The following is a 15,797-nucleotide window of genomic DNA, read 5'->3' on the forward strand; positions in this document are numbered from 1 at the left end:
GGTGGTGTGGGGTGAGGGTGGTGTGGGGGTGAGGGTGGTGTGAGGGTGGTGTGGGGGTGAGGGTGGTGTGAGGGTGGTGAGGGTGGTGTGAGGGTGGTGAGGGTGGTGAGGGTGGTGTGGGGGTGAGGGTGGTGAGGGTGGTGTGGGGGTGAGGGTGGTGTGGGGTGAGGGTGGTGTGGGGGTGAGGGTGGTGTGAGGGTGGTGTGGGGGTGAGGGTGGTGTGGGGATGAGGGTGGTGTGAGGGTGGTGTGGGGGTGAGGGTGGTGTGGGGGTGAGGGTGGTGTGGGGGTGAGGGTGGTGTGGGGGTGAGGGTAATGTGGGGGTGAGGGTGGTGTGAGGGTGGGTGTGGGGGTGGTGTGGAGTGAGGGTGGTGTGGGGGTGAGGGTGGTGAGGGTGGTGAGGGTGGTGTGAGGGTGGTGAGGGTGGTGAGGGTGGTGTGGGGTGAGGGTGGTGTGGGGGTGAGGGTGGTGTGGGGGTGAGGGTGGTGTGGGGTGAGGGTGGTGTGGGGTGAGGGGGGTGAGGGTGGTGTGGTGGTGTGAGGGGGGTGAGGGTGGTGTGGGGGTGAGGGTGGCGTGGGGGTGAGGGTGGCGCGGGGGTGAGGGTGGCGTGAGGGTGGTGTGGGGGTGAGGGTGGCGTGGGGGTGGTGTGGTGGTGTGGGGGTGAGGGTGGTGTGGGGGTGAGGGTGGTGTGGGGGTGAGGGTGGTGTGGGGGTGAGGGTGGCGTGAGGGTGGTGTGGGGGTGAGGGTGGCGTGGGGGTGGTGTGGTGGTGTGGGGGTGAGGGTGGCGTGGGGGTGAGGGTGGTGTGGGGGTGAGGGTGGCGTGAGGGTGGTGTGGGGGTGAGGGTGGCGTGGGGGTGGTGTGGTGGTGTGGGGGTGAGGGTGGTGTGGGGGTGAGGGTGGTGTGGGGGTGAGGGTGGCGTGAGGGTGGTGTGGGGGTGAGGGTGGCGTGGGGTGGTGTGGTGGTGTGGGGGTGAGGGTGGTGTGGGGGTGAGGGTGTTGTGGGGGTGAGGGTGGTATGAGGGTGGTGTGGAGTGAGGGTGGTGTGGGGGTGAGGGTGGTGTGGGGGTGAGGGTGGTGTGGGGGTTAGGGTGGTGTGGGGGTGAGGGTGGCGTGGGGGTGAGGGTGGTGTGGGGGTGAGGGTGGTGTGGGGGTGAGGGTGGTGTGGGGGTGAGGGTAGTGTGGGGCGGTTCGCATGTAGAACCGCAACTCAGCTGGGTCTCAATTCCTCACCCGAGGCCGATCTCCAGCCCAGCGACTGCTCTTTCCTCAGTCCAACCAACGACCTCCAGAGCCGTCTGCTCTGCTGCCGTGAGGGGCCGCAGGTCAGGCAGTCTCCCTCCAGTCTTCTCCCGTTCCCTGTGGTTATGAGCGGCCTTCTCCTGTGGAAGGCGGGGGGGGGGGTGGGTAGTTAGGGTGTGTGTAGGGGTGAGGGGGGGGGGGATGAGGGGGTGGTGGGGATTGTCGGGTGGCACTGCTGAGAGTGGGGAACTCTATGACACCTTTGACACATTACGAATCCTTGAGCATGACCAATATGACGCCTAAATTTCGGCAGTGCCAGCCACCCCCCCCGCCCGGCTCCGCTCCAGCAGCACTTTCTTTACTCGGGGGGGGGCCTGTTTGCCTGCCCACACAAACCCACAGATCACCCTCTTCACCCCCTTAAAAACAGCCTTTGGTATAAAAATAGGGAGGCACTGGAAAACAAACAGAAATCACGGGAGGACCGTCATATTTACGGTCTGTACCCTCCCCACCAGTAACAACGGGAGCACGTCCCACGTCCAAAAGTCCTCCTTCATTTGTGCGACCAAGCGGACCGGGTTTAATTTATGTAATTGCTCCCATCCCCGTGCCACCTGAATAACCAAATAGCAAAAACTCCCTCCCACCACTTTAAACTGCAACTCCCCTCTCCTGCCCCCTCGCCTGGATCACAAAAACATCACTTTTACCCATATTCAATTTGCACCCCGAATTTGTAGGCCAAATTTCCCCTAAGATCCGCATAATCTCCCTCATCCCCCCTAACGGGTCAGAAATAATAAGGAGTAGGTCGTCCGCATATAACGAGACCATCCCCACCAGCAAAGCCTGTTCAAAATGAAAAAAATCAATCCGGGAGTACATTTTGTGTACATGGGAGAAAAAAGAAAACTCCTTCGCTCTTGGCCGACCGAATCGCCATGGATCTACCCCCCCCCCCCCCCCCCCCCCCCCCCCCCCTCTCCCAATCTGCTCCATAAACCCCTTTAGCTCCTTAGCCGTGGTTAGCACCCTCCCTGTCCTTGAACTCGACTGATCCAACCTCGGATCAATGACCGTATTAAAGACCCCCCCTCCCCCCATAATCAACCTATGCGAGTCCAGGTTCGGAATCTTTCCTAACACTCGCCTTATAAACTCCGTGTTGTCCCAGTTAGGTGCGTAAATATTCACAAATACCACTGACATTCCCGCCAACTTCCCACTCACCATGAGTCCGCCACAATATTTCTTACCTCAAATGACACCCGCTTATTGATCAAGATCGCAACCGCCCCTAGTTTTAGAGTCTAGCCCCGAATGAAATACCTGCCCAACCCACCCCAAGCATCCTACCCCGCATTGTTCTCCCTCCCCCCACTCAAACAACATATGCAAAACTTAACAATCCCCAACAAACACAAAAAAAGAAAATTCCACCCACCATGCCCCCCACAAGAACAAAGTTAACCCGCATACAAAACTGAGCAATGGCCCAAAAATTGTACACCTGCCAGTTCCTTGTCCTTAACAAAGTTCATCGCCTCATCCGACGATCCAAAATAAAGTTCTAGACCTTCATAAATGACCCACAAACGAGCTGGGTAACAACATGCTGAACTTCACCCCTTCTTGAAGAGGGCTGATTTAACTTTGTTGAAGCTCGCCCTTCATTTGGCCAGTTCCGCAACCAAGTCCTGGTAAATGCGCAGCTTGTTAGTTTCCCATTTACAGCTCCTCATCTGCCTGGCCCACCTCAAGATCTGTTCCTTATCCAGGAACTGGTGCATTCATACCACCATCGCCCAGGAGGCTCATTCATCCACAGCTTCCTCAAAAGCGCTCTGTACGCCCTGTCTACCTCCAAGGGTCGAGTAAACGCACCTTCGCCCAGCAGCTTCTTGAACATACGCGCCATGTATGCCCCGCGTCTGATCCTTCAATGCCCTCACGGAAGCCAACGATTCTCAAATTCTGCTGCGCGACCTGTTCTCCAGATCCTCCACCCTCTCATGTAGCCTTTTCTGGTGGTCCCTCATCAGATCCATCTCCGCCGCCATCACGGTTAGCAGGTCCTCGTGCTCAGCCACCGTCTCTTCCACCTTCTGGATCGCCTGTCCCTGGCTTCCAATCTTTGCTCCACCCAGTCAATTCCCATCTTAATCGGGTCCAGGTACTCCTGTCTTTGCTTGGCGAAGCTCACCTGAAGGAATTTCACCAGCTGCTCCGTTGACCACTGGGCCGGCAATCCCAGCTCCCACACCTTCGCCATATCTGCCTGTGCTGTAGACTCCACTCCCTTCTTTGACAACAACCTCTCCTTCGCAGACCACTTCTGGTCCACAGACTCCATAACCTTTGGGGGATTCCTCTTCTGTACCTCACAAGTCGCCAATTTTATCGATCAAATCCCCCATAAGTCGGGGAAAAAGGTCTCAATGATCCACCACGAGTGGGAGCTACCAAATAAGCGGCCTCTCACACCCTGGCCGCCACCGGAAGGATCAGACGCTGGGGCATATGTGGCACGTATGTCCAAGTTAATAATCCTCCAGCAACGACTAATAATAATACAGTAGTCCCCCGTTATAACGCGGGTGTTGGGGTACAAGACAACCCGCGTTGCATCCGAGCCGCGGATATCCACGATGGGGGTTTTTTGGCTCTGCAACTTTTTTTTTGGACCGGAAGCATTGGATAAAACCTTCGATCAGAGTTCTGATAAGAACTTACTTTAGTTGACTGCAGAATTATTACATTATGCTACCATAAGTTAAATATGTTAAAGTAAGAAAGTAGCACTTCTAAATTTATTTAAAAATCTATGCATTCGCTTCCCATTGTGAGTCTACGGGGGGGCGGGGGGAGAGATCAGACCCCCGTAGACTCACAATGGGAAGCGCATGCATAGATTTTTAAATAAATTTAGAAGAGCTACTTTCTTACTTTAACATATTTAACTTATGGTAGCATAATGTAATAATTCTGCAGTCAACTAAAGTAAGTTCTTATCAGAACTCTGATCGAAGGTTTTATCCAATGCTTCCGGTCCAAAAAAAAAGTTGCAGAGCCAATATGCAGCAGTGGCTGCAGGTTTGATTGCTATAATAAACTGACAGCATCAATTTCTCCTGGTCCTTGAAATTATATGAATAGAATCTGCATAACCCACCACCTAGTTCCCTTAGTTCATATTAGGGAACCCACAGAAACTTACCAGGAACGCTTCATTGCCACAAGTAGACTTCCATTAACACTGCAACAAAGTTACTCTGAAAAGCCCATAGTTGCCACATTCCAGCGCCTGTTCGGGTACACAGAGGGAGATTCAGAATGTCCAATTCACCTAACAGAATATCTTTTGGGACTTGTGGGACGAAACCAGAACACCCGGAGGAAACCCACACAGACACGGGGAGAAAGTGCAAACTCCACACAGGCAATGACCCAAGCCAGGAATTAATGCTACCTACTGTGTTACTGCGCTGCCCAGTCTGATGTTTATCTTGACATACGTCCCTGGGAACAGCCCATAGAGCACAGGGTCTTGTGTCACAGTGCTGCTCGAGATGGACCGCCTGATCCCCCTCCAGACAAAAGCAAATTACTGCGGATAATAGAATCTGAAACCAAAGAGAAAATGCTGGAAAATCTCAGCAAGTCTGGCAGCATCTGTAGGGAGAGAAAAGAGCTAACATTTTGAGTCGGACGACTCTTTGTCAAAGCTAACAGACAGAGAAAGTGGCAAATATTTATACTGTGGAGTGAGAATGAAAGATGTGTCATAGCCACAGAAACCCAGGGAAACTTGGTGCTAATGACCACAGAAACCAAGGGGAAAGAGTGTTACTGGCAGTCCCCAGGTCAAACAGCAGAAAAACTAACATCAGAGGATGAACTGTAGGTGTGAGGGGAGGGGAAGGGGGAAGCAAAGAGGAGAAAGGTGCAGGAAAGGTGGATAAGATTGGGGGGGGGAAATTAAATGTATATTAAGAAAGAAAGAAATGGTAAAAGACAGTTAAAATGAAATGAAAACAAATGGGTTGAGGTTGTGCTGATCATCTGAAGTTGTTGAATTCGATGTTCAGGCATGCCTAACCGGAAGATAAGATGTTGTTCCTCCAGTTTGTGTTGCGCTTCACTGGAACATTGCAGAAGGCCAGAACAGACATGTGGGCATGGGAGCAGGGTCTTTTGTTAAAATGGCAAGCAACAGGAAGGTCAGCGCACAGACCGAAGATGCTCAGTAAAGCGAGCACCCTGTCTGCGTTTGGTCTCTCCGATATAGAGGAGACCACATTGGGAGCAGCGAATGCAGTAGACCAAATTGGAAGAGATGCAAGTGAAACGCTGGTTAACCTGGAATGAGTGTTTTGGGCCTGGAATGTTAAGCATGGAAGAGGTAAAGGGGCAGGTGTTACACCTTCTGCGATTGCATGGGAAGGTGTCCACTCCTCCACCATACCCAGTACCTTTCCCATCATCCAAAGGCACATTCCACAAGGAGGTTGACAACGATCTCTTCCCCACCACAGCCACCTTGACTGCAACGTGCGGATGAGCTGAGGCTATGAGTGTGGAGGAAGAGTCTGATGAGGAGGGTCTTTCTCATCGCCAGCCAAGTGACGTCTCTTGCCGAGAAATGACAGTGATATTCCAGAGCCAGCTCACTGCTGTTCCTGCACCGCCCACTGTGGCCCAGCCCAGCTCCTCCATGGGCTGATCTCAAGTCACTTTGCATTATTATTATTAATGTCCTCACAGACCTTTTGGCCTCCCCCCTCAGGCTATGGCTGACATCAAATCGATAGCTACACATTCCATCTGCCGATGAACAGAAAGACAAAAAGATAATCCGCTCTTCCCCAACCAACCGCAGTGTCCTTGCTATATATACCTGTCACCTCATAATATTTCCGAATTAAATTACAGGGGCTGTTCAGTCAATGAGGGACCGGCAACAGCTGCTGTCCTTTCATCTATTTTAATAACAAAAAGGAAATTCCGCAGCTTGCAAACTCCCCGTAGCAATATATAAATTGTGCTTGGATTGATTTTTCCTTTGAAAGTCATTTCAGTTGTCCCACAAGCTTGGGCTGGTTTCTGTGTTAGAAGCGGGGCTGAAAATGACAACGAGTTTGTTTCTGCCCCCTATCCAGCACAGCCCGTGATACTCATCACCGTTTCAGCCAGGGATGTCCTGTGTGAATGTTGAGTGGACAGTCAGTCTGCCTTAAATACTGACTTGGCCCCCTGGGAAAGCCATTTTGCAGTCGCTGTTAACTCTTAAAGATGCACAGCTGAGCACACATTCAGCTGCATGAGGGACCCCCCCACCCCACACACATTCAGCTGCATGAGGGACCCCCACCCCACCCCCCATTGGTGCTATTTGAGAGGATTTCCAGCTGAGGCACTTTGGATTTTCTTTTGCAAGTTGCAGAGTTAGTGAAAGTCATGTGTACTATGTTGTTGGAGCTCACATTCAGTCAGATGGGAGTGGTGCTGAACCTTTGCAAGGAGTTGAGTGGATCTTCAAGGCCCCTGAGCAGAAAGCTTGCTCTGAGTCCTGGGGGGGGGGGGGGCAACGTTGAACCAGAGTATTGGATTTTTAGTGACAAGGGCTACCCGCTCGACGCAGGGCACCTGCCTCTCCAGCACCACCTGACCATCTGTGGCCATTGCGCATGCCACACAGCCAGAATTGCATCTGGAACGCCATAGAGAAGCCATTGTTCTCAAACAATGGTTCCACTGGCTGGACCACTCTAGGGAGCCCGCCAATGCTCACAGGAGGATGCTTACAAATTTGTGGTGGTCTGCTGCATCCTACACAAGCTGGCAATGGTGAAGACACAGCCTTTGCTATCAGGTTTTCTGCTTTCAGGAGACAGAAGGAGAGGGGGAGGGGAGAAGACATCCAGGTAATCCTCACTCCGGACAGCTTAGGGAGTGGGTGAAGAGGATACTGTAGTGGTAATGTCACTGGACTAACAATCCAGAGACCCAGGATAATGCACTGAGAACATGGTTCAAATCCCACCATGGGAACTGGTGGAATTTTAATTCCATTCATAAACCTGGAATTGAAAGCTAGACTCAACTAATGATGACTGAAACTATCAGTCAAACCCATCTGGTTCACTAATGCCCTTTAGGGAAGGAAATCTGCCGTCCTTACCTGGTGTGGCCTACATGTGACTCCAGACCCACAGCAATGTGGTTGACTCTTAACTGCCCACTGAAATGTCCTAGCAAGTCCCTCATTTTAGGTAAATAGGGATGGGCAACAAATGCGAGACTAACCAGCAATGCCAAATCCCATGGAAATAAAATCATTGAAGGTGGTAGGGCAGGTTGACAAAGTGGTTAATAAGACAAATGGCACCCTGAACTTCATAAATAAAGGAATAGAATAAAAAGCAAGAAAATTATAATGAAACTCTTATTAGACAATAGTTCAACCTCAACTAGAATATTGAGTCCAATTCTGGGCAGTACAATTTTGAGAAGATGTTAAGGTATTGAGAAGGATGCAGAAAAGATTCCCATGAATTCCAGCGTTGAGGGATTTCAGTTACATGGATAGATTGGCAAAGCTGGCATCATTGGCAAAGCTGGAATAAGTCCGTAAATGAGGAGAAGGTTGAGAGAAGATTTGATAGAAGTGTTGAAATCATTGAAGGGTTTGGACCAAGTAGATAGATGGAAACTGTTCTTATTGGTGGAACTGTTGAGAACCAGGGAACATTGGCTTAAGGTGAATGGCAGAAGAAATAATGGTTCTTCTGCCAATTGGAAAGGTATTTTTTATGCAGTGACTGGTTAGGTCAGGAATGGGCTTAGGTCTGCCTGAAAGTGCAGTGGCGACAGATTCAATCATGGCTTTCAAAGGGAAATAGAGATTATCTGAAGAGAAATAAAATTAGGAATACTGTGATAGGGCAAGGCGTGGAACTAGCTGAGTTACTATCACAGAGAGCTAGCATGGACACAAAGGGCTGAAGGGCCTCCTGTGCTGTAAGAATTCTATGATTCTACTGCCAAAATGCAGAAGTGCAGGCTTGTGCTGATGGAAGGTGTTTGAGTGAAAGCGAGAGATCCCTAGTGATAGTATCTGAAGCTTGGACTTGGACTTCAGGTGAAGTGGGAATTGGGAAGGCACTTAAGGCAGGAACATTACGTCATCGTGGATTGTTTCAGTGATGCTAGTTATCATGATCTTGGTCACTAATGCACCAAAGTATTCCGAGGATCGTCTCCTCCAAAGGACTTTGGTGATGCGGTTGTGCTTGAACCTCACTTGTTCTTTGCTGCTGCCTCAGGTTATGTGCCAGCTTGTCCCGCAGGAAAGAAGGGAAAAGTGAGTGGAAACTGTAAGGATGGGCGCGAGGCTTGTCACAATGGTAAGAGCGCGAGGTGAAATGGAGTATATGAATGTTGGGTATGAGTCCTGATTGCTAGAAATTTTCGATGGGGCTGGTGGTGAATTGGGCAGTGTGTGAAGGAAGAGATGGCACTTGAAGCTGCATTCGCTGAGCTTGTCTACTTGCATGAGGCGATTGAACTTTCTGCAGCACTGTAGCCAGGCCCCCATTGACCTGAGTTGCTACCTATGCCTATGCAGATGTCAGTGCATTATTGGAGCCCCCTGGCTTTCTGCGGCAACACAACAACTCTCTTCCTTTCTACCTCCTGGTCCTGGATTAAGACCACCATCCAGTACTGGTTGAGAAAACCTCTCTCTGTGTTGCTGCTCTATTGATAATCTTTGAGAACTACTTTCTCAAACAGTTTGAATACCTGCTGCTGTCGGCATGAGGTGCAGGCTGGCTTTAACTCGTGCTATCCTTGCACATGAACCTCCTGCTAAGTGTGTAGCCATCCAGAAGCATACTTAATCCTGGACTGCAAGCCATAATCATTAGACCGGCAGGAAGCACAAAATTGGCGTGTTGCCTTCATCGTCTCGATCAGGCATCAGATAACCGTGCATCGTGATCCCTTGTTAGCAAGTCAGCCACAATGATGTTATAATCCTTTGTAGTTGATCCTGCAAAAACATATTGTCCGCTACAGCCTTCTTCTGTCCCACTCCAAAGGATTTTCACTTCCCAGCTCTGGATTAGCAATTCATTATTCTCGGTTCTTCAATCTCTCAGTTTGTAACCTGTGAACTTGCGGCGCCCCCCCCCCCCCCCCCCCCCCCCACTTTCATAATTAACTTGCCAACCCAATATGTTATTTATTCAATCTGCTAATTAAAGTTACTTCCAAAATACATTGAGTTTTCATTCACCAATTGTTTCCCCCGTGTCCCAATCCAAAACTCAATTTTATAGTTTAGTTACTCACTAATTTACTGTCTAAGTCTCATAATTCACAAAGTTTACTCAGCAATAAGAACACTCATTAAATTAATTACCTTACTGATTTCATAATTATTATTTCAATATATTTAATAATTATATTTTCTGGCTGTTTTCAATAATGAGCTATCAGCATTTAAAAATCAAGTTGATTACTTACTTGCTCAATTTTAAATCACTCTGAATTCATTTAATAATTCTGGATGTTGGAAGGATAAGTAGTTTCAATCTCTTGAAGGGAATATTGGGCAGGTATCTCAAAAAGGAGCAAAATATCGAGAGCAGTCTCGACCACTTACACCATTCCACTCTTCTCACAAGCAGTGCCTATACTGGGCAAATGGCATCAGCTACAAAGGCTCTGTTTCAAACGTATTAAGCTTGTTGTCTACTTCAGGCTGACTTGTCATGAAATCATTTTCAGTAACAGTAGTTTTCATGTCTCATTCTCTGGGAGGGCTTCTTGAGTTTGTATTTCCTCTGTTGCCTGTGTCCTTTATTGCTGTTTCACCTTGGAGCTCAATTTACTGAAATATCTGTGCCACAGTTCTACAAATTCAGACCCTGTGTCCTCTCTACTCGCGTTACTGTTCTGTTCCTGCTGTTAACGCCAAGGTTGAATAAGAAGCAAAGACTACCCCAGTGTCCGAGCAGCGAGGACAGGAACCAGAAGCATCCAAGAGCCAGGTTCTTCCTCATTGCCAAGATAGTTTCCTCTGCATTGGTAGGTAGGGGCAGCTTTTCCCACCACCTGCCCCCTCTTTGGGATTTCCTGTTTTGCAGATAATTTCGGCAAGACTCCCACAGGGTTTCTGATGCTGAGGGGAGCCTGCCACGTGGTGGTCCCGTAGAAAATCACTGCTACTGATGTATTCGGCCGCTACCAATTGTTGCGAGGGTGTACTGGGTTATCACAAACTTTTGCTCCTCTGCAAAAGAAACTGAGGACTGGGGACAGCCCCGAGATCTAAATTTGAAACTCTTTCCACCCCAGCATTGCTGAACCTGAATAAAATCCTGACACGAGTGGCAATGAGCATTGATAAAGTGGTGACCACAGAAAATGGTGTCATCTATTGCCTTGGATGAATACTCACTGATATTTATGTATCACATTCAGAAATTCCCCAGGGTTTTCATTGCTTGTTGTAACCTTACACTCTTCTGAGATCTTGGTGCTTCTTTAGTTCTGGCCTTTTGCACATCCCTAATTATATTTGCTCGACCAATGAATGCTGTACCTTTAGATACCAAGGCCTAAGCTTTGGAACTCTGTCCTTAAATATTTGGACCTCTGTAACTCAATCTGCTCTTTCTCTGCCTTATAACTCATCTCCTTGACCAAACTTTTGGCCACCAATTTTAATAAATCCTAACGTGACTCGCTGTCCAATATTGTCTGATGACACTCCTGAGAAGCACCTTAGATAATTCTTCTATATTAATAAGACTATATAAATGCAATTTGTTGTTATGTAATTAATTATTCTCTGCAGGGCCACATGTTTCTTTATAGGTTAGACAGCCAACTTGGCAACTTGAAGTTATGATAGCCCCATGAAATGCATCAATTCATTTTCTTGTGTTCCAAATTGGTTTTTGAAGTCAATAATCTTCGCTTTTGCAGAATTTCATGGACTCTTCAAAGTCCATGAGGTAGGAGATAAGTAAAATGAAAGCACGGTAGCATGGTGGTTAGCATAAATGCTTCACAGCTCCAGGGTCCCAGGTTCAGTTCCCAGCTGGATCACTGTCTGTGCGGAGTCTGCACGTCCTCCCCGTGTGTGCGTGGGTTTCCTCCGGGTGCTCCGGTTTCCTCCCACAGTCCAAAGATGTGTGGGTTAGGTGGATTAGCCATGCTAAATTGCCCGTAGTGTCCTAAAAAGTAAGGTTAAGGGGGGGGTTGTTGGGTTACGGGTATAGGGTGGATACGTGGGTTTGAGTAGGGTGATCATTGCTCGGCACAACATCGAGGGCCGAAGGGCCTGTTCTGTGCTGTACTGTTCTAAAAAATCTACTGTGAATGCTGAAAATCTAAAACAAAAGCAGAAAGTGCTGGCATTACTCAGCAGGCCTGGGACCATCTGTGGAGAGAGGAACAGAGTTAATGATTTGAGTATGACTCTTCTACAGTGAGAGGTAGGCACCCAGTAATAGTAATCTGGATCAGCTTTGGTCGCTTGAGGAGGTCAGAGAGGAATTTTCCAGATTCCCTCCACCCAAATGGCCTGTGTTCTGATATCTCCCAGGGGACTGCATTGCTCCACATGGGGAATTTGTATATTGTGAAGCTGGTTTGGAAAGGGACACAAATGTAATGTCATGTCTGCATTGAGGCACTTGGGGAGTCCAATGATGATATTTCTCAATGGTCATTGGACAGTACATAAACATTGATGCAAGGTCATCACAACATTAAAACATCTGGGGGTTGCCCACTCTGACAACCTCCCCTGACACCAAGTACGAGTGAGATCCATGAAAGGGTGATGATATGTTTACTTGCTCCATGATGGCCTACTATATCCCTACTCTATGCTGTACCCTTCCTACTTGCAGTGTGCTTATCATTGAGCCTGGCTGCGTAGTGTAAATTAATGTTGATGAGACATTTCTTGGAGTACCAGTAAATGGCAGATCATTTAGACCAGTTGATGAATCCCAATGGTGCTTAATGGTGATCCTGTGACACGTCCATTTATTTTTTTATTTTTCCAAACAGTAAAGGAATTAACTGCCACAGAGTGTTTATTCTTACATGTGCATGTACCTCTTGCATCTTCTGAGGTCAAGTTATTCTGTCCCGTGTTTATGTGCAGATCCTGGGATGACTTCCACGCGTGTGCAGACTCCGTTCTGGAAGGTTGCCCCGCGGACACTGCCTCCATCTGGGAATCTCTGAGGAAGGAGTCAAAAAAGTTACAATTCCAAGGCAACTTGCATGAGCTGTGCAGTTCAAGAGGCAGACCATCTGGAACCATGGAAAACACAGATAGACGCGAATCGAGCAAAGAGGGCTTATGGGGTTCTGCTGGTTCGCTGTGGTATGGACTCACTACTCCCGTCCTGTCGATCGCTGTGCTGGTGGTCAACATGTAGCAAACCCACCCGACCATGATCCCCAGGTCAGCTCCCAACACTGATCCCTTCACCGAAGAGACAGAAACACGATTGATACAGACAGAAAGTTTGGTTGTTGTTTAATTGCCTTTGAATGTTGCCTCTCTCTATCGGTCAAGGATGGTTCATTCTATATTGTGTTCAAATTACATTAATTTAATGTACTTTTCATTCAAAGAATGTCATACAGCTCTATCTTTTAGTTGATTAAATACATAAAAATGCTGGCTTGGTGGGTAAATGTGCTGTGATTTTCCAGGCCAGGAGATCCCTGGCTCAAGCCCCGTCTGGGCAGACTTAGCTTCTCTCAGACAAGGGGAGTTGGACTTTCCCAATGCCTCTGGGTTAGGGAGGAAATACCAGCCAGGGTTCCCAGTCACTCTCCAGTCACTCATGCTGGGCATCTGGTGAGGACAGGATTTTCCTTGGCCGCAATAATCGAATCATTTCTAATTGTCACTGCCCAACCCCTCACAAGAATGGCGAGAGTCAGTCAGCGGAGATGATGGAGAGCTGTTGGTGCCTGCGCAACAGCATCTTAGCAAGTTTCAGCCCACCATGGGGGCGGAGGTGGGGCGAATGGTGGGGGAAGGATAAAGAAAAGCAAGGATCATTATAATACTGAAATAGAGGTTAGTACTGTGGGAACATTTACAAACAGTAATGATATCGGAAACCCAGATGATGTTAATATGTACCTTCCATGCAAATCCAATTAAACCAATACCGTGTGGAGTAGTTTGGAAATGTAGAGTACCCACTGAGTAGACATTGACCTTTCCCTCACATGCTCACCAGCTTGTGCCATCTTGGCTCAGTTGGCTGTGTCCTCACCTCATGGGACTTGGGAAACATAATCTAGGCTGATACTGCAGGATTGAGTGAGGGGCAGAGGGCATCAAACTGAAGTCCTATCGGCCAACTTAGCTTAAGTGGTTGCTAACTATAAAAATAGCTTGACCAAGGTTTGAAAATTGCAAATGATTGCAGTGACTCTTTCTGGGTCTCTTGACACATTGGATACCTGTTCCCTGTGACAACAGCAGAGATGAGGTGATTGGAAGAAGGTGTTTGAGCTGTAACAGCTCGAGCGATATATTGTAACCTGGGGCTACCAAGGTTATGTGACTTTTGCACTGTGGGCATGTCTGAATTCTCTCAAAACATACCCACTGTATTTCACAATATCTTCATACTATTACTTTATTTCTTTTTTTTAAAAAAAACAAGCAAACTAGCTAGAAATTAATTCAATCTAATCCATTGACGTTCTTGTTATGTAAGTATAATACTATTTATCTTTGATATGACACACGGTGAATACCAGGCACAAAGGGGTGGTGGAGGAATAATTTATTTGACCATTAGGTCAATGTTTTTTTTGTTTTTAATTAATTCTCAGGCTATGGGTGTTGCTGACCAGGTCAGCATTTATTTCCCGTATCTTGCAAAGCAGGGGGTGGGGGGGGGGGGGGGGGGGGTCATCTTCTGCAACTACTGCAGTTCATTCATGTGGTGCTGTGAGGTAGGGACAGATCAATAAACAGGCATGAATAAAATGAAAAACTTCCGTTTATATAGAACCTGTCACAACCATTGGACATCCGACAGAGGTTTACAGCTAATTTGGTACTTTTGGAGTGTAGGCGCTGTTGTAATGTAGGAAACGTAGTAACTAATTTCTATACCAGTTCCCATAAACCGTAATGAGGTAATAACCATACTCTGTTTTTGTGATGTTGATTTTCTAATGAATTCTACCTGTAATTAATATATGGGAATATAAAGATTATGGATAGATAAATATTCCTCACTTTGCTTTCACTTGTCAGTCATGAGTCACTCATGTATTAACAGAATTTGTAAAACTACAAAAGGACCCCTGTCCATGGCAGAACCATTAACAAAACAGAGCGACCAGTTCCAACAACAAAAGATAACTACATGTGTCTGGTAACGCTCAGCCTGACTGCATCAACTAAATGAGGTGAAAAAAATCTATGTGCACTCAATTAAAAAAAGATTTGCATTTATGTATCACCTTTCAAATCGGAATCACTTTCAAATTGGAATCACTAATATCGTTAACACTTGCAAATAGGGAGAAATGGGTGATATTTACCAATAAATAACCAGCTCAACAGCACGTCAGTAACTCTCAGACCACTACGTTCTCAGTGAGCTGCAGCCCACCACCCTAAACGGCAATTCTCCCAGCCTCGCTTCCTGCCCCCTCGCTTGGATCAGAAAAACTTCGCTCTTCCTCATATTCAATTTATACCCCGAGAACTGACCAAATTCCTTCAAAATCCTCATAATCCCCCCTGTATCTTCCAATGAAATATACAACAGTAAGACATCCGTATACAGCGATGTGCTGCAACTGCCCCGTACTATCCCCTGCCATTCCCTTGACGCTCTCATCACCATTGCCAGTGGCTCTATAGCCAAGGCAAAGAACAATGGGGAGAGTGGACATCCATGCCTCATCCCCCGATGCAGCCTGAAATATTCCGAGCTATAGTAGTTGATTTATGAAAGACAGGACAACATTGAAGATATGAGATTTATTTTCTTTTAAATTTTTTTTTTCCAATTATCATGGCCAACCCCACTGCCCTACACATCTTTAGGTTGTGGGGGTGAGACCCACGCAGACACGGGGAGAATGTGCAAACTCCACTCGGGACAGTGACCCGGGTCCATGGCGCCGTGAGGCAGCAGTGAACATAGAACAGACAGTGCAGAAGGAGGTCATTCGGCCCATCTAGTCTGCACCGACCCACTTAAGCCCTCGCTTCCACCCTACCCCTGTAACCCAATAACCCCTCCTAACCTTTTTGGTCACTAAGGGCAATTTATCATGGCCAATCCACCTAACCTGCACATCTTTGGACTGAGAGAGGAAACCGGAGCACCTGAAGGAAACCCACGCAGACAATCCGCACAGACAGTGACCCAGCGGGGAATCGAACCTGGGACCCTGGCGCTGTGAAGCCACAGTGTCAGCTACCATGCTGCCCTAAAAACCCTAACAGGATTTAGTTTCTGAAAGGTTGTGGGG

The 15,797-nt window shown here is 47.9% G+C and overlaps 1 protein-coding gene across 2 annotated transcripts in view; it reads left to right on the top strand.

The window, feature by feature from the left end:
- Positions 1-15,797, top strand: part of nrn1la (neuritin 1-like a) — an 82,731-nt gene that overhangs the window by 52,349 nt on the left and 14,585 nt on the right. For both annotated transcript variants that reach the window (XM_038806812.1, XM_038806813.1), the window contains exon 3: positions 12,433-12,738. In XM_038806812.1, coding sequence (XP_038662740.1) covers positions 12,433-12,712 — 280 coding nt within the window. In that variant the 3' untranslated portion in view covers positions 12,713-12,738. The remainder of the gene's footprint in view (positions 1-12,432; positions 12,739-15,797) is intronic.

Source organism: Scyliorhinus canicula, chromosome 9 (assembly GCF_902713615.1).
Source record: "Scyliorhinus canicula chromosome 9, sScyCan1.1, whole genome shotgun sequence".
Taxonomy (NCBI): domain Eukaryota; kingdom Metazoa; phylum Chordata; class Chondrichthyes; order Carcharhiniformes; family Scyliorhinidae; genus Scyliorhinus; species Scyliorhinus canicula.